Genomic DNA, 18,331 nt, shown 5'->3' on the forward strand with positions numbered 1-18,331 from the left:
CAAACTCCACGCCACCAGTGCAGAGCCCGGTGCAGGGCTCGAACTCCTGAGCCGTGAGATCATGACCTGAGCTGAAATCAAGAGTCGGATGCTCAACCGACCAAGCCACCCGGGTGCCCCAGCCCCTTCGTTTCATTGCCCGCCTCTCCTTAGCTGCTGTAATTTCGGATTGCCACTTTCCTTTTCTCTGTCTCTCTCTCAGTCTGTGTGTGTGTGTGTGTGTGTGTGTGTGTGTGTGTGTGTGTGTGTCTCCCTCCTTTCCATCACTTCTCCATTAAGGTATGGGGAGATTGGACCGCCCTACAGACATGGCCAATGAAAGCACTTGATCCCACCTGAGTGCATACGGAGCACACCAGGCTTCAGGTCATCAGATGCTTTACCACGCTGCTCCTTGCTCTAAGGGTCTGTTTTGGCTATAAGAATACTTGCTGGAGAAAAAAAAAAAATACTTTTGGACCGCTTTCAGGGTTTGAGAGCCTTTCCAGAAGAATAGCCTCTTAGTATCTGACATTTTACTGTATTAGATTCTCAGATTAGGTTTTATATTAAATTAGCAACACATAATCCAGATAGAGTTTCCACTGCAGCTAAGCGATCTAGATTTATGTCCCCTGAGGAGTATCGTATGGGCTTCTTTGAAAATTCATTATTTTTCTTGACTCATTCCTTAATTAAGTGGCTGCCTAGGCTTTCTCTCATCTGTTCAAGCTTCTTTCTTCCCAGGAATGGGTTCTTTCTGATTGATTCCCTAAATGAAGTACAGTGTAACTCTACAGCTGGCTCTTCCCTGAGGACCGTGGCCCCTGAGTCTTCTTGTTTTATGTTTTTTTCTTTTTTGTCTCTGCTGAAATGAAAGCACTTTGCACTTTCTCCTTAGACCCGCAGGTCTCAGGGCTTTTTAGTTTATTTTTAACTGACACGTGGTGAAGGTTAAGTGCTTAGAATCTGAAGTACAAACACTGAGCATCCAGGAATGCAGGGATTTGTTGTTCTGCTTTTCTTTACAAAATGTCCTTTGTCTGCAAGCACACTGCCTTCACCTCCAGAATTTTCTATGTGTTTCAGCCACTCATGTGGTGCTCACTGTATACCTGAGTTGTATGCACACATAGGGTTGGGAAATTTAGAGTCTGAGAGGGTCTTTTTACTTATGAGCTCCAAACAATTGGACACTTTCTTTTTTTATCATTAGGAAGGTAGTAATCGTTACTGCTAAGACTTACTGCCTAATACAGATAGGGCAAATAGTGTTTGAAAAATCATTTCATATGCCAGTGTCAGTTACTTGGTACTGAGTGCCTGAGGGGGCTATGTTGAGAATTCTGAGACCACAAAGAATGCTATGACTAACTAGTGATGTTTGCCTTGAGTACAGAATAGGGACACGGGGGCCGATGTATATATTTGCTGTTCTTGGTCTAACTGAAAACCATATATGTTCAATTACATATAAAAAGAATCATTTTGCTTCAAATATAAATGGAAAGAAAGTCATTTTTGGGTAACTTCACTTACGGTAGTGTGCAATGCCTCCATCACGCCAGGCCTGCTGGGTCCAGTGTGGACACGATGGACTTGCTTGCATGGGCCCTAATCCCTGACCCTTACTGCCCCTGTCAGCCCAGTATGGGGAGGAAGTTTGTGACAGGCTGACTGTGCTGATGCTTGCTTCCATCTGTAGGAGGCAGAATAGAGCCCCTAAATCTGTGAATGGGCTAGACGATCTGGCAAAGGAGAATGAAAGTTGTAGATGGAATTAAGGTTGCTAATGTCCTGGATTATTGGGGTGGATCCTTAAAAGTAGAAGAAAGAGGAGCGCCTGGGTGGCTCAGTCGGTTAAGCATCCGACTTCAGCTCAGGTCATGATCTCATGGCTCGTGAGTTCAAGCCCCGTGTTGGGCTGACAGCTCAGAGGCTGGAGCCTGCTTCGGATTCTGTGTCTCCCTGTCTCTCTCTGCCCCTCCCCTGCTCACACTCTGTGTGTGTGTCTCTCTCTCTCTCAGAAATAAATAAACATTAAACATTTTTTTAAAAAAAGTAGAAGAAAGAATCAGAAAACAGACCAGAGATGGCTCCATGAGAAGGACTCAATTCAGCTAAGTTCACTGCCTGACATTGCTGGCCTCAAATAAGGAAGAGAGCTTAGTGCCAAGGAATGCATGTAGCATCTAGAATTTGGAAAGGGCAAAGAGACAGATCCTCCCCTAGAGCTCCTGGAAAAGAAGGCGGTCCTCTCAAAATTTTTAGGCCAGTGAGACTCTTTTCAGATTTTCAAACTACAGAACTATAAGGCAATAAATTTATGTTGTTTTTAGCCACTAAGTTTGGGATAATTTTTTACAGCACAATAAAATATGAATACACTATCTAGGTTGCTTCAATATAATAATAGTATCCATTAATATTAGTGCTGGGCACTATTGCTAAACATTTTATAAGCATTGTCTCCATTGGCCCCTACAGTTTTCTTATTTGTCTCCACTTTATAAATGGAGATATACAAGCTTAGTGATATCAGGTGTCTTTCCCAAGGACATAGAGCCAGTCAGAGCCAGGGCTTGAACCCAGTTCTCCAGGATACCAAAGTCCACGCAGGTAACTGCCACCTTCGACCATGATGTCCACCTGCACTGGTCGCTCAGTGACTGGTGTCCTCGCCTCTGTTGCTTGCCTGGCTTCAGTGGCAGCCTTTCTCTGACTTACGATTGTCCCCTGAATGTCCCCTCAATTAAATTGAGTTCTTTTTAATTTTTTTTGATGTTTATTTATTTTTGAAGGAAAGAGAGACAGAGCGTGAGGGGGAAGGGGCAGAGAGAGAGGGAGACACAGAATCTGAAGCAGGCTCCAGGCTCTGAGCTGTCAGCTCAGAGCCCGACGCGGGGCTCGAACTCATAAACCATGAGATCATGACCTGAGCCAAAGTCGGATGCTTAACCGACTGAGCCACCCAGGCGCCCCTAAATTGAGTTCTTTTTAAAAAACTGGTCTCTGCTTAGGACATTAGCCTGGATATAGAATTTAATAATAAAGACCACAGTAATGATAGTCCTAGTAACAGTAATACTAATAGTAATAGCAATTAGCATTATTTAGCACTTTCTCTGAGCTAGGCGCTCTGCTAAGCAGTTGGCCAGCTTCTTATTTAATACTCATGGCAAACCTATGAGATACATACTGCTACCATCACCATGTTACAGACAAGTAAAGAGAAGCTGAGAGGATTCAAACAACTTGACCCAAGATAATTGTGAGTGAAGTTAATGTAACAGCTATCGTTTCCCCTTCTGCTAGAGAATTTGACCTTCGGTTGACTTCCCAGCTGTTACCCTGGTAACCTGATAAGAGTCAAATGTCAACTGTGTTTCTAGGCAACATATGCCTATGATAAAAATGACCCCTAATTGGTTGGTAAATTGCATCTGGAACTGGGAGGAGCTATATATGGACTATAAGTACCTGAAAGGGGCAGCACACTCTGGGCTTCCCTGAGAGCATTGACTCTGACATGCTCATGGGGACCCCTGGAAGGATGCCTTAGGGGTTGCCACGAGACATACCGCTCCTATGGGCCATGAGGCTTTTCACTCCGTGGGGGGGCCCTCCACCTGCCTGACCTGGGTCTTGTCTCCTTGCACATGAGCTACTGGACTGGACTCAAGACTGCTCTTGAGGAAGGATGCCACCTGGCAGTGTCCTCCTGGCCTGTGTCCTACATTCTCCTGAACAGACCATCCATCCTGCATAGATGACCATGGTCATCTTGTGAGCCTGAATAATCAGGTGGATCTAAGAAGTCTGTCTGGTGTCAGACCCGTGGGTGTTGTAGTCCTCCAGCCAGGAATAGAAGAATCAAAATTGGAACTTACGCATTTTGATGCTAGGACAGCTCAAGGAGGAGAAATAACTCTACTAAGAAACCACAGGACTGATAGTTAGCAGATCTGGTCAAGACGTGATTACAAAGTAAAAAGATATGTTTGTCATTGGTGGCTCATTTAACCCCACGTTGGTCATAATTCCCAATGTGTATGGCTCACAGGTGTCACTGGAAGGTGATTTGGTGGCATTGGGGGACAGGGAAGGGTCAGTGTAGGTCATTCCTGGGGGTTGTGCTTCTGTAATTTTCCCATTGCATTTCCTCCTCTGCTTTTCAAATCTTTTCCCCTCTTCCATCTCCTTCTCCTTTTTTTTTTAAAAAAACTTTTCATTTTGAACTACCTGAGAAAAGTTGCAAAAATGCTAGTTCTCCTGTATACCTTTCATCTAGATTTCCTTGATATCAGTGTCTTGTACAACTGAAGCATAGTTAGTAAAGCCAGATTAACATTGGTGCAATACCACCAAGTGACCTCTAGGCCCTGTTCAGCTTTTCCCCTGTAGGTAGGATGCTAGATGCTGATGGGGTCTTAGATGCTGAGCCTACAGAGGATTCCACAATGCATGTAGTTATTTCTCCTTAGTCTCTCCCAATTTTTTTTTGAAGATTTTATTTTTAAGTAATCTCTGCACCCAACACGGGGCTCAAATTCACAATCCCAACATCAAAAGTTGCATGCTCCACTGACTGAACCAGCTAGGTGCCCCATAGTTTCTTCCAATTTGTAAAAGTCCCTCAGTCATTCCTTGACTTAAGCACTGATCAGTTATTTTATAGATTGCTCCTCAGTTTGGTTTGTCATGTTTTCTGTGATTGGACTGAGGTGGTAACTTTTTGGCAAGAATACCATAGAAATGGTGTTGTGTCCTCCTCAGTGCACTGTATCAAGGGATCCTGATATTGATATGTCTTATTTCTAGTGCTCATTCTTTTTTTTTTTTTTTTTTTTTTTTAAATTCTTTAACCCACAAAACCCCAGCATATTAAGACAGCATATTAAGACCCCCTTGGTTACCAGGGGCAGCTGCCTGCATTCTTAGTATGTTAGCACTCCAGGGCCAGCCAGGGCCGCTCTTGCCGCTCCCTGTTTCTTCCACATTTTATTTTTCTAATACTCTTTGTAGCTTCTTTAACTGTGCATCTACCTCTTGGACCTGAAAATCAGTTCTCTCAAATTGACCTTTGTTAGTGAAAATAGCTAGGCTGTTTTATGACCCATTTACCATTGTCAGCAGGGGTGACTGACTGAAACTTGCACCCTGGCATTGCCTGCCTGGGAGATTTGGTTACTGGTGATTGAAATCCTCCTGGCGCTGCTCTGCCCAGCTTCTTGGAGATGCTGGAACCTGAGGGGGATGTGATTTCCTGGAGGGTATAGCACCGGACCTGTGAAATTTCTCCCTCCCCTCATCTCTAGGAGTGTTTGATTCAAGCAAGTCTTTACTTTGGGGTGTATTCCTCTGTGCTTTACTGTTGTTTAAATGAGGGGTTTCAAAAGTTGGCTGGGTCAGGGTCAGGTGGCTTGCGGGGGGTGAGGTATGTGGTGTGGGTGTTTAGAGGGAGATTAATACAGGGTATTCATCAGATAGGGGAGGGTCCTGCTCCTGGCAAGGCACACATCTGTAGAAAACACCTTTCTTTCCAATTTTCTACCTCTATGGGGAAAGTGTTCCATAAAACCACAGCTAAGTGAGGGGCACCTGGGTGGCTCAGTTGGTTGAGTGTCTGCCTCATGAATTTTGCTTAGGTCATGATCTTGCAGTTCTGTGGGTTTGAGCCCTATGTTGGGCGCCGCACTGTGCAGAGCCTGCTTGGGATTCTCTCTCTCCCTCTCTCTCTCTCTCTCTCTCTGCTCCTTCCCTGCTCATGCACACGCTCTCTCAAAATATATAAACTTAAAAAAGAAAACAACAAACAACACTGCTAAGTGAATTGAACAGGAAATCTCAAATAAGTGGAATTTTTCTGGTCTTGAATTTAAAAAAAATATGTGAAATTTTTGGATTTGGATACATGAAATTGGACAGAGACAGAGTGTGAGCACGGGAGGGGCAGAGAGAAAGGGAGACACAGAATCCAAAGCAGGCACCAGGCTCTGAGCTGTTGGCAGAGCCCTGTGCAGGGCTCGAACTCACAAGCTATCAGATCACGACCTGAGTCGAAGTCGGATGCTTAACTGACTGAGCCACCCAGGCACCTCAGAAATTTAATTTTTAAAATTAAAACACCTCTAGGTATGTTTCAGGATCAGTTCAGTCTCCCTAATCTCTGCAGTTTATAGAATTCAGCGGTGACAGGAGAGATTCCTCATTTGGAACCATAGGGCTTTGGACTAGAGTATCAAGGCATATTATGGTCAGTGTAATGTCTCCACTGTGTAAGGAAACAATAAACTGACAAGGCAGAAAAAAGTAGTTGGTTTTTCTTCTTTTTGGATAATATTTAAGGTAACACAAACATAATCCAAGCCCCGTATTTCTTTATATTATTTTTTTCAATAGCCTTAAAAACTAAACTATAAAAGGGTGAACAGTGAAATATCTTTCTCCATTCCTGTCCCTCATCTTTTTTGTCCAAGTGATTTTAATTTCTTACATCTATGTCCAATGCTTCTTTTTGCATATATAAGCAAATATAAAAATAGAACCTTATTCTCCCCTTTTTTGGGGCAATTGATACTATATTGATTTTTTTTAATGTTGTATTTGTTAAAGATTCTGATTCATCAATACACTTCTATGTATTTCTTTTTTCTTTCTTTTTTAATTGTCTCAGGGTTTTTTTTAATTACATATTATAGCACCCTATGAATCCCTTCTGGAATCCAATTTTCCTCCCTCCTTCTCCAGAAGTAACCATTACCATGAATTCAACATTTATACTTCCCAGCATGTGATGTTGTTTTATAGGCCTTAAAACGTTATATACACAATATGCCACCGAAAATACCGAAAATACTGAAAAGTCTGCAATTTTTTCATTCAACGTAATTTTTTTTGTTTATGGTCACAAAACTTATATTTTGATTGTCAAAGGATTATTGAAGTTTGAAACAAGGTCCAGTAAGAGCTATGCTATGTAATAATGTAATATCTGATCCCTGGAAAGTTTGAAATCAGTCATTTTTTGTATTTAAAAAAATCAAGTAATCTGGGAATTGCAGGTGAGCCACAATTTATTTTTTAATAACCTGAAATTATTTTTGCTTTGAAAATCTAATTGTACATAGTTGATCATATCTACCTAGATCTTTTGAAAAAAAAAGTGTTAATAAGATTTTTCTCCTTCATGAAAGCCATACAAGTCACCGTGGGATAATTTGGAAGACAAAGAAAAGTATAAGATAGAAAATAAAATGTTCATAATCTGTACTACTTTAGAAATAGCCACTATATGCATTTTCATGTATTTCTTTCCAGTCTTTTTTTCTATGTGTATACAAATATTTTGTTTCAAAACTAGGGTAATGTCATATGAAGTTTATCATCTTTATCATTACTTCATGACCATAACCTTTTTTCAGTGAATATTCTAGTTGCATAGAAGTCTTCATACAAACTCACCAGGATGTATTCAGCTGATCCCCAAAGATTACAGTAGTAAGGAAATGGCATATGTGTGTATATTGATTAAATTCAAACCACTTTTTCTCAAAGTATACTATTCAACTTCAAACTATGTATTTTGCCTAAGCAAATAAGTACTCAATAATTGTATGATAAGAATTACTAAGTGAAATCTCTTGATAATATCAAAGCTCTATTTTTAATACAAGGCTGAAATTTTGCTCCCAAAAGCATACTTCAGAGTTGTAAAGTAATATGTTGCTTACTTGGGTTAGACTAGAAGCTGCTGTGGTAACTGAATGGTTTTCACACAGAGTTTTGGTCTTTATGGGTCTTTATGTTTAAAAGTAAAAAACAAAGGTCAATATGCTTCTTCCTTATAAATAATTCCATTAGTAACCTAGAACTAGGGTTCTTCTTGTTAAGTTGTTGAATTGGTCCTATTATGTTGTTGAGGTGGCACTATATTGATAAAACTGGCTCCAATATGTTCTTTGTAACTGTTACATACTGTTCCATTGTTTGAGTAAACCACAGTTTTATCTATTCTTTATTGTTTTTGCTTCTAGTTGTTTTTTGGCTGTCATAAACAATGCTATGGTTATACATTTAAAAATTAAGCCTGGAGTGCCTGGATGGCTCAGTCGGTTAAGCCTCCAACTTCTGCTCAGGTCATGATCTCATGGTTTGTGGGTTTGAGCCCCACAAAGGGCTCTGTGCTGACAGCTCAGAGCCTAGAGCCTGCTTTGGATTTTATGTCTTCCTCTCTCTCTCTGCCCCTCTGTCGCTTGACCTCTGTCTCTCTCTCTCTCTTTCTCTCTCTCAAAAGTAAATATACATTTAAAAAAAATAAAAATTAAACCCATTATTTCAAATGCAAATAAGCATAATATCTATACCTTTTGAGTCCTGTGGTCCAGGAAAGGGCCTGAGAGTTGTGAGTGTTGCCCTCTATCATACCTCACACTTACAAGGGGGGGGGGGGGCCCTTATTTTTTTTATGTTTATTTATTTATATTTGAGAGAGAGAGAGTATATGAGTGAGCATGTGTGTGAGCAGGGGAGGGGCAAAGAGAGGGAGAGAGAGAATCTCAAGTAGGCTCTGTGCTGCCTGCTGAGCTGAAATCAAGAGCTGGACCCTTAACCTGCTTAAGCTTAACTGACTGAGCCACCCAGGTACCCCACAGGGGTCCTTATTAAGTAGATAGATAGTTGGATGAGTGGATGGATGCCTGAATCCATGGAAGCATGGATGCATGGGTGGGAAGGTAGATGGATTAATGAATTCTTGAATCTCTTGGTTCAAGATCTCTTGATTCCTCAAACCTTATACATCCATCTGTAAAGTCTTCTTGCCTGTGTGGAAGAACAACAAATAAACTCTTAGTCTCCTTTTCTTCTAGATGTTGAAATGCTTCAGGCCAGTACATCTAATCCAATCCCTGGAGATGGTTTCCCTCGGGCTACTAAGGACTCTATGATCCGCAAGTTTTTGGAAGGTAATTTGTAGCTGTGAGCAGGGAAGCAAAAAGAGGGAAAGAAAAATAAATGTAAGATGTTCCCTGGTTCCATATGATGGTTGATCCATTAAAGGAATGGGCTGCCATATACTTGGTGTATGGCATGATTAAAGGCACTCCTTCGCCGTGAGCTCCCCCATCAGCTTGTTACAGGTAGGCCAGAAGTTCCCACCACTGGAGTCACTCATTCAGGTTAAACAAGCTGCCTTCAACAAGACCTGTTTTTAAATGCATATGTTTATTTTTATTTAACCAAAGTTTATTGACTACTGACTATGAGCAAAGTGCTACTCTGGATGTTGGGCTGGGGGACAAGGAGAAAAATAAGATGTGACCAGTGCTCTCAAGAGATGACTTTCTGGTGAAGGAGGAGAACATGGAGGAATATACACAAACATTGTTTTGCTTTGTTTTTTAATGTTTATTTATTTTTGAGAGAGAGAGAAAGAGTGTAAGCAGGGGTGGGGGAGGGGCAGAGAGAGAGGGAGACACAGAACTCAAAGCAGGCTCCAGGCTTCCCGCTGTCAGCACAGAGCCTGATGTGGGGCTCGAACTCACGAACTGTGAGATCATGACCAGAGCCAAAAGTTGGACATTTAACCGACTGAGCCACATAGGTGCCCCACACAAACATCGTTAAGTTGAGCCTGTGTTGTATCATGGTTAAGAACATAAACTATGATCTGTATTTTGTTCCTCCTTCACTTAGCTGGACAAGCTCTCAACTCCTCTGTCTCCGCTTCCTCAGGTGAATGTTGGGAGAATTGAATGAGTTATTGTGCAGTGGGCGTCAGAGCAGGGCTGGGCACAGAGCAAGTGATAAAAGTTTATGATGATTGTTGTTGTTGTTGTCATTATTATTATTATTGAAGGTCAGAGATGGAGGGTGTTAAATTATGTGGTTAATTCCTTCACTCTGTCCAATCATTTATAATTAATGGGTGGGGAGGTCTGCTGATGAAGTAGGCATAGGAAGCAGAATGCTAAGAGGATGGGATTCAGGGTGGGAGAAGTAGTTTTGACAGTGAAGAAGAAAGGAGAGTTCTGTGTAGTGGTAGATAAACCATAGCCTGTCCAGCTGCCTGTTTTTGTAAATAAAGTTTTATCCAAACACTTTGCACCCATTCATTTAGTATTGTCTCTAGCTGCTTTCACACTATAAAAGCAGGATTGCATGCTTGTGTGTGTACTCACACGGGGGCAGGCACTGTGGGGATCACTGTCACTGGTAGGGTAGCCAGCAGCTCTCTCAGGACACCTCATTTTGTTAACATCATACGAGCCTCTCCAGAATTTCGTCATGCCCTTGTGTTTAAAGATGAACAGATGGGAGCTTCTCCACTAACTGGGAAGTTTCTCAAGGGCAGAGCCTTGGAACTCTGAGCCCCTGGATGAGCTGGGACTCTCTGGTCAGTTAGTCCTCTGGATCCAGGACACAGGGAAGCCAAGAGTAGTCTCCCTGCAGCTCAGAAAAGATGCAACTAAAAATTTTCCATTAAGTCACTGGACTGGAAATTCTGCAGGAAGAAGGCCTAAGCTTTAGTCATTCCTGTATCTCAGACGGGACTTTAATAAAGATTTGTTGACTGAATGGTGCTAGGGAAAAGAAGGAAGTGAAAGAACACCTACTATGTGTAGGCACTGAGCTGGGTGCTTTTCCTCACAGTACTCCTGTGAGCAGGTCTCAGAAGGAAATCAAGCTCAGAGAGGTTGTATAACATGGCTGAGGTCACCACAGCTCACGTATATGATTGGCGGATCGCATACAAAAGTCTGCTGAGATTCTTGAAGCCAAGGGGACGCTGTACTTGGGTTCCAGCAGAGAACATTGCACCCTGTCACCAGGATGGGGGCAGTGAAAACATGGTGGCTCTGGGTCTCCAGGGACAGAGGGGGAGAGGCAGGCTTCTGTCCTCTATCTTTCTGGTCGATGGAGAGCAGAGTGGGGGCAAAGGTTGTAAAAAAGCAGTAGAGCATGGAGGTTAAGAGCAAAAGTTCTGGAGCCAGCTTTCCTGGATGCCAGTCTGGCTCTGAGTAACTTTGGGCAAGTTATTTAAATGCCCAAGGACCCAGTTTCTTCATTTGCAAAATGAGAATAATGATTGTAGTTATTGCACAATGTCGTTACATAATCAAAGGAGATAATGTGGGTAATATTCTTGGAATAGTCCTTGGCACAGAGGAAGTCCACAGGAAGGATTTGCTGTAGTCACTTGGATGCTGGGGATGAGGATGCTGGGGCCATTGGTGGTGAGGACTCCTGGCCACTCTCACACTGCTTCCCCAGCACCAGGGGGTGGTTCTAAGGGTCCTTTGGCTTTGGGGGCTATGTTCCTTTTTCCCTAGTTCTAATGGGATGAATAACTGAATCCTAGCAATAAAATTAAGCTGATAGAGCCTAGTGCTCACTCCCTTTTGCTACCATGATGGGTGGCAAATGAAGGTGACATCAGTGTTTCTCAGTTGCTTTGCCTGCAGTGATCCCTTAGCAGATCATAAAAGAGATACTGTAGAGGAAAGATCTTTGCCAAAGGGCAGTACTGTACAAATAAGCTATGGTCCCGCTCTCTGCTCTTACGACCGTCGGTCATCCAGTTCATTTGGCCACTTCTTTCAGACACCTTTGTCTGTGTTTCTAGGTAACAGCATGGGGATGGGCAGTCCGGAGAGGGACCTGCACCCTGGTGGTCAGGCAGAAGATGTTTATCACACAGTGGATAATGATGAGGCCTTTTCCGTGGACCTGGCCAACAGGCCCCCCATCCCAGTGCCCAGGCCGGAGGCCAGTGCTCCTGGCACTCACTACCTGCCTGACAATGAACCGTACATTTCTAAAGGCAAGTATGGCAGGGAATGGTGCTCAGCAGGGTCTTCAGGGCTTCTCAGCAGGAATTCCCTGGTTCCTCCTAACTTCTAAACCATTGCTCAGAGACTGTCTGCTTTTGAATGGTATCTAACCAGTGCCAGGAGATGGGGTTAGAGCTCAGGGCATATTTTGGAGCTGGACCGTGGACAAAGATCAGATTCAGTTCTGGCATTCCTGGAAGCATTCATATGCAGTACGAAGACGGAGGTAAACAAGATTTCCCTCTCCTCCAAATGGCCAGAACCCTGGTACATTTTTATCTCCTGAAACTATTATTATTATTATTATTATTATTATTATTATTATTATTATTTAAGAGCTAACATTTATTGAAATCTACCAACAGTACTCCATCTGGAACGTGTCATTTAATCTTTACAGTAATCTGTTAGGTAAGGGCTGTTATCATCCCCATTGTACAGATGAGGAAAAGGAGACTTACAGAGGTCACTCTATTACCACATAGCAGAGCCAGGATTTGAACTCAAGGAATCCAACTCCACAATTCTGGCTTTCAGCCCCTAGGCCAGGCTATCTACCTGCCTACACTAATACAAACTGGTGACCACTATCTTCATAGTGATCCCTAGGACATCAGTTAGATGCTGATGCATTATCAGTTTCACCCTCTTTCAGGACCCCATTGTATTGATATGATTACAAATACTGTAAGAGCTAAGAATTGCCAGATCTGTGTGCCTGACATCCATTCCATTTTTTATAGTATAAGAAAGTTGTAAAACGTGTGGCAAAAGGAGATCACAAATTGGAGAAGGTAGCCCTCAACCAGAGCCCAGGTATAGGATGCCCAGTTAAGCATGATCTTCAGACAGAAAGCAAACAATTTCTTAGTGTAAGTCCCAAAATTGCACTCTCTTTTTGGTTTTGATTTGTTAAGCCTGGCAACCCTAAGCCAGGTAGAAATGCAGTTGAGGGACATCATGTTTGGCCAAGTGCTCTACGTGCTTTGCCATTCCCCTGGGTAACATGTCCTTCGGCCTGTGTCACAGACACTATTGGTACCTGGCCACATCCCCCTACCTCTTTACATTTCTGTGCCCACTGGCTGGACCCTGCCTGTCAGGACCCGTGTCTCTTAGTCTCACCACTTTCTCTGGCAGCCAGAGTCTCCCCTGCCATTTTGCAAGTCAGATTGGAAGAGCTGGGGGATGAACACTCCTGAGCCCTCATCCAGTGACAGATGGGTTGATGGCTGAGTGAGTACCCCAGCGTACTTGCCCTTCTGCTGGGAGAACTCTGAGGTGCGTGTTCTACATTGCTTTCCAGAGCTCTCCAGCTTGCCCACCCTGGTAACTTACTGGACACCCACCATGTTCTGCTTTATCCACTTCCTTATCTCACCTCCTTCACCCCCCACATTGACTCCTTGCATCTGGATCCTTGTCTCCAGGACTGCTTCTAAGGGAACCCAAATGAAGAAGCATGCAAATATTGATAATTCCTAAATGGCAGGAGGGGAGGAGAGAGTGTCAGTGGCATGGCTCATTTTGGGGAGCTAGGACGGGGCACAGGTGGTTCCTAAAGATCACTGAAGGACTTGCTAGGAAACTGGGGAAGCAAAGGAAAGGGAGAGGCAGGAGATGACAAAAAGGACCGTGGTTTGGAGGCCAGAATCCCTGGGTTCATGTCCCAGCTCTTGCATTTTCCAACCGTACAGCCTAGGACATTAGGTCAGTCATTTCACTCTCTTTAGCTTTAGTTTCCTCATCTGTAAAATGGGTATCATAATAATACATGTATACATGGATGCACTATTGGTGGGGGTCTGTTGCTTATGAGTGACTTCATCTAAGTCCCTTTGGAGCTGTGCACACATTGTATCTGTTCCACTCTGAGTTCTGTCTTATGGCACTTGTTGGCATGCTAAGTGGCACTTCTTTTTAGTCTCAAGTTTCAAGGTGTTCCACGGCTAGCTTCAGGTATTCTGGGATCCAGCTCACATCCTTGTTCACATTACCCTTTTCTTTAATGATCTTGTAAGTGCTGACCGTGTCCTCTGATTGGCTTTGTCTTTCTGCTTTTGAGACCTTGTCTGTTTGGGCTGTCTTCATTTCATAATCCCTCTAGCTTTAGCTCCTTATTTGCCTCCTGGAGTTTTGATTTACAGAACTGCAGACAGTGGTCCAAGGTGCGATCCATCCCTTATATTTTTGTACAAGATTTTGGTAATTTTCCTGGTAAATAAATAAAATATTGTAAAGCCCCTTAGAAAGAGATCTGATTTGACTTTTACCTAGAATATTCTTTATCTCATAGTTTTTGCAGAAAAAAGTCAAGAGCGGCCTGGGAATTTCTACATTTCCTCAGAGAGCATCAGGAAAGGTAAGCCACACGTCCACAGCTTCCTTTTGTATGACCCGGACTTCCGGGAGGTAGATGTGTTCATGCATGTTTCATTGAATTTCAGGTGTAACAGCTCCTTAGCATTGAGACAGAGAGAAGTCTAGGGGATACCTTAGGTGGTGCTGTACCAATGGGAGTGGGAGAGGAGAAGAGAGAAATTGGGGTACCCGAGAAGAGTGTACAAATTGATCATACTGAGGACATGAACACACGGGGAAGTGTCTGCGACAGCACACAAAAGTACAGCGTAAATACCGAGTTTGATGCCAACAGGATGAAAGTGGGTGGCCTGGCACCCAGGCTTTACCTAATGACACAGCCTGATCATGTTATTTACTTACCCTATCTGTATTAGAAAACTATACTTTCATTCAACTTTTATTTAAGAGATGTTTTGCTTGCCATTGGGTAACACTTTTCTTCCTTTTGAGGAAGTTTGAGGAGATCAGTACTCCTTTTTTCTTAACTTCCTTCTGCTAAAGAGAGGCATTCAGTATTATCCCACTGATGATTCTTTTGAAAAGGAGATGTGAGGGGCACCTGGCTGGCTCAGTCAGTTAAGCTTCTGACTCTTGATCTCAGCTCACGTCATGATCTCAGGGTTCGTGGGTTTGAGCCCTGTATCAGGCTCTGCTCTAACAGTGTGGAGCCTGCTTGGGATTCTCACTCTCTCACTGCCCCTCCCCTGATTTCTCTCTCTGTCTCTCTCTCTCTCTCAAAATAAATAAATAAATTTTTTAAAAAAATTGAAAAGAAAAGGAGACATGACACCATCTAAGCATTTGAAGGCATTCCAAGGATTTAGGTAGTAGGAGAGAGGCTTTGATGGCTTATGCGTTTTGCTTTCCCCCCAAAATTCCTCTTCCAACACAATTAAAGAGAGCCTTGAAGAAGGCAAATCTGGAAGAAAGCATTTTGGGTGTGTGTAGACAGACATGAGACATGTAGACAGAAATGAGCAGTAAAATTTCAAGTCCTCACAAGCCCCCAGTGACCGCATCACCTCTGCAAGTAGCTTGTTCTCCACAGAACTTAGTGGAGTCACAGCCTGGAGAAAGAGAGGGGTTGCCTTCTTATTTCCTTAGAATCTCCAGAGCAGAGAACCACAAATTTGTAATGTGGAGGAGAAGTTGGCACAGGAACAACCCAATGAGAGCTAGTTGGGACCCAGTCCTTAATGTATACCTGGTGACATTGGAGCTAGATCGTGGTTCCATTGGCATTCCAGTATTCTTGGGCATTTCATGACCTGGGTCCACAGCCATTGTGCCCATGCTGCTCAGAGGCAGGGAGAATAGGGAGGGATGGAGTGTGTTGGGAGAAGCAGCCTGCCTAGAATTTTCTGTATATTCTTTTCTGGGAGTGGATTTTAGTCTAATATAGTGGTTCTTGACTGGAGGTGATTTCTCCAGTCCTCCCAGAGGATACTTGGCAATATCTGGGATGTTTTTGGTTGTCACAGCTGAGGTAGGGGATGCTATTGGCATCTAGTGGATAGTGGTCAGGGGTGAGGCTAAATATCCTACAGTGTATGAGGCAACCCCCCACCCCCAACGAAGATGAACTATCCAGTCTAAGACATCAATGGTGTCTTAAGTTGAGAAATGCTGGTCAATGGCTTCTCAGTAATTCAGGCTTGAGGGATTCTGTTGATTCCAGTGGATGCTATTCATAAAATGCTTTCCTAAGATGTTGTGGCCTTGTCTACTTTAGTGTAATAGGCTTTGGAATTATTAGCTGCTTCCCTCTCTTTGATTCCATGTCATATGTCTCCCTTCTTAGTTCCACATGTAATTTTTCTTTTGAGACACGTCCTCTTGAGCCCATGACCAGCCACATTAACCCCCCTCCTCTGCCTGCCCTCCCCAGTTGGGGAGCTATCACACTGAGTTTTGCCATCCTTTCCAGAGCCTCTCGTCAGACCGTGGAGGGACAGGCCCCAGTCAAGTATATATGACCCTTTTGCTGGGATGAAAACACCAGGCCAGCGGCAGCTGATTACCCTCCAGGAGCAGGTGAAGCTGGGCATCGTCAATGTGGATGAGGCTGTGCTCCACTTCAAAGAGTGGCAGCTCAACCAGAAGAAGCGGTCCGAGTCCTTCCGCTTCCAGCAGGTAATCGGCTCTGTATGGTCTGTTTCATGTCTGTTTCTCCATTGAACAAAGTGGAGGGCAGGGTCCTATAACTGAGCACCTGGAGCCAGGCCTGATACTGGGTTTTTGAGTGTCATTGTGGATTGATGTGTATGTATATCTGTCACCTGTAGTCTGTAACCACACGGCTCCTTGGCCAAGAGCTGGATGGCTTTGCTGGTTGTCATGAGGCTAGAGATCAGGAACAAAGACATGACTGTAAACCCTGATTCTTCAGCTGCCACTGCCCTCTGCATATGGCCCTATACTTTTGCTTTCCAGCTTTTTTCTTTTCTGAGTCCCTCTTTCTACTCCTAGTGCCAAAACTCCCACAGAACAATCACACTTTTGAACTCAGAGAACTTGGACAGTTTCCAAGAAATATGATTAAGAGAACAAAACAAGTCTCAGACATGAAACCATGCAAGTTAAAGCACACTCACATACAAACTGTATTTCTATACGCATGTGTACCAATGCAGAGGCAAAGGTGAGGAAAGGCCACCCCATGGCCATCCGAAGGGTGGCCACTCAGAGACGGTGATCGGAGGACTGGGCTGTCAGAGGAGACTCTTGCTATTTATATATAAGAATCTATAACTCCATACATGTACTTCATATGTAATTTAAAGCGATGAGGAGAACTCAAACTTGACCTTAGGAAGCATATCCCTGGTCCAACTCCTTCATATTAAAAAGATGATGTTGATGGGGTGCCTTGGTGGCCCAGTCAGTTAAATGTTTGCCTTCGAGTCCAGTCATGATCTCACAGCCCCACATCAGGCTCTCTGCTGTAAGCATGGAGCCTGCTTCGGATCCTCTGTCCCCTTCTCTCTGCCCCTGCCCCACTCACACTCTCTCTCTCAAAAAAAAAAAAAAAAAAAAAATTAAAAAATAAATAAATAAATAAATAAATAAATGAAATTTTAAAAAATAAATTAAAAAAAAAAAAGAGGATGTTGAGCCTAGGGTGTTAGGAGACATGTCCAGATCACTCACCTAGTAAGTGGAGGGAAAGGTAGGAACAGAGTCGTTGCTTTTTCTCTTCACCTCCCCACAGTACTTCCCAGAAGCTGTGTGTTCTAACGTCTGTCCTCAGAGGACCTGACACACCTGCTGTTGGGGGCGAGGGGGTGGGGTGGGGAGCAGCACCACCTAACACTGAGATGGGAGTCGTGTCTTCTTTGAGGGGGAGTCGGTGGCGACAAGTGGGGAAATGAGCCATCAGGCAGTAATTGTCCAGCTGTGCAGCAGTGTGTTGGATGGACCTGACCGCTTCTGCACTCACAGCATGCATGCGAGAGAAGTATCACCATTCCCATTTTACAGAACGCTGAGGCTCAGAGGGGCGGAGAGGCAGAGTCAGATTCAAATGAGCCCTTTCTCACACCAGAGCCTGTGCTCCCTTCACTATACTTTCTGCCTTGTTAGTGCTCCCTAAAACAGGGTCATCCACTCTGGTGGACTGCCTCCCTCCTCCTGGGGATCTGATGGCTGGGAAGGCACTCTTTAGTGCTGAGTATGGGAACCCAGGGTCCTCCGCATTCAGGAGCCCCAGAGGGCTGCAGTCCTGCTGGGACAGCCTGGCCCTGGGCAAACAATGGTTTTCTTTCTCCCAGCCAGGTCACGTGTCCACATAGCACAGTATTAAGAGCAGCCAGGACCCTAGGGCCAGGCAGTCTGAGTCACATCCTCATTCTGTCGCTTGGGGCTGGATGACCTTGGCCTCTCTGTGTGTCCGTTTCCCATCTCACATGTGAAGGGAGAACACTGGACAATGTAAACCATGTAAAGGACTTGGCATGCCTGGCACCCAATAAATGTATAACAAATGTTAGCTGTCTGTCTCTGTCTGTATCCAAGAGGCTTCTCCTGGTTACATAAGCTTACCCGGAACTCTTGGGTGTGGCAGACAACTGGGGTTCATATTTGACATGGCAGAGAATCCATGGGATCCATGGGAGCTGACACTACTCTGTGCTCTGAGAGCCTCTTGGTACTTC

General features: G+C 43.9%; 1 protein-coding gene across 1 annotated transcript in view; it reads left to right on the plus strand.

Annotated features, from left to right (window-relative positions):
• The window catches only part of PIK3AP1 (phosphoinositide-3-kinase adaptor protein 1), a 118,105-nt gene that overhangs the window by 76,895 nt on the left and 22,879 nt on the right, over positions 1-18,331 (plus strand). Inside the window, exons 9-12 of the mRNA XM_060643069.3 lie at positions 8,850-8,945; positions 11,606-11,803; positions 14,110-14,175; positions 16,105-16,310. Coding sequence (XP_060499052.2) covers positions 8,850-8,945; positions 11,606-11,803; positions 14,110-14,175; positions 16,105-16,310 — 566 coding nt within the window. The remainder of the gene's footprint in view (positions 1-8,849; positions 8,946-11,605; positions 11,804-14,109; positions 14,176-16,104; positions 16,311-18,331) is intronic.

This window comes from Panthera onca, chromosome D2 (assembly GCF_046562875.1).
Source record: "Panthera onca isolate mPanOnc1 chromosome D2, mPanOnc1 haplotype 2, whole genome shotgun sequence".
NCBI classification, from domain to species: Eukaryota; Metazoa; Chordata; class Mammalia; order Carnivora; family Felidae; genus Panthera; species Panthera onca.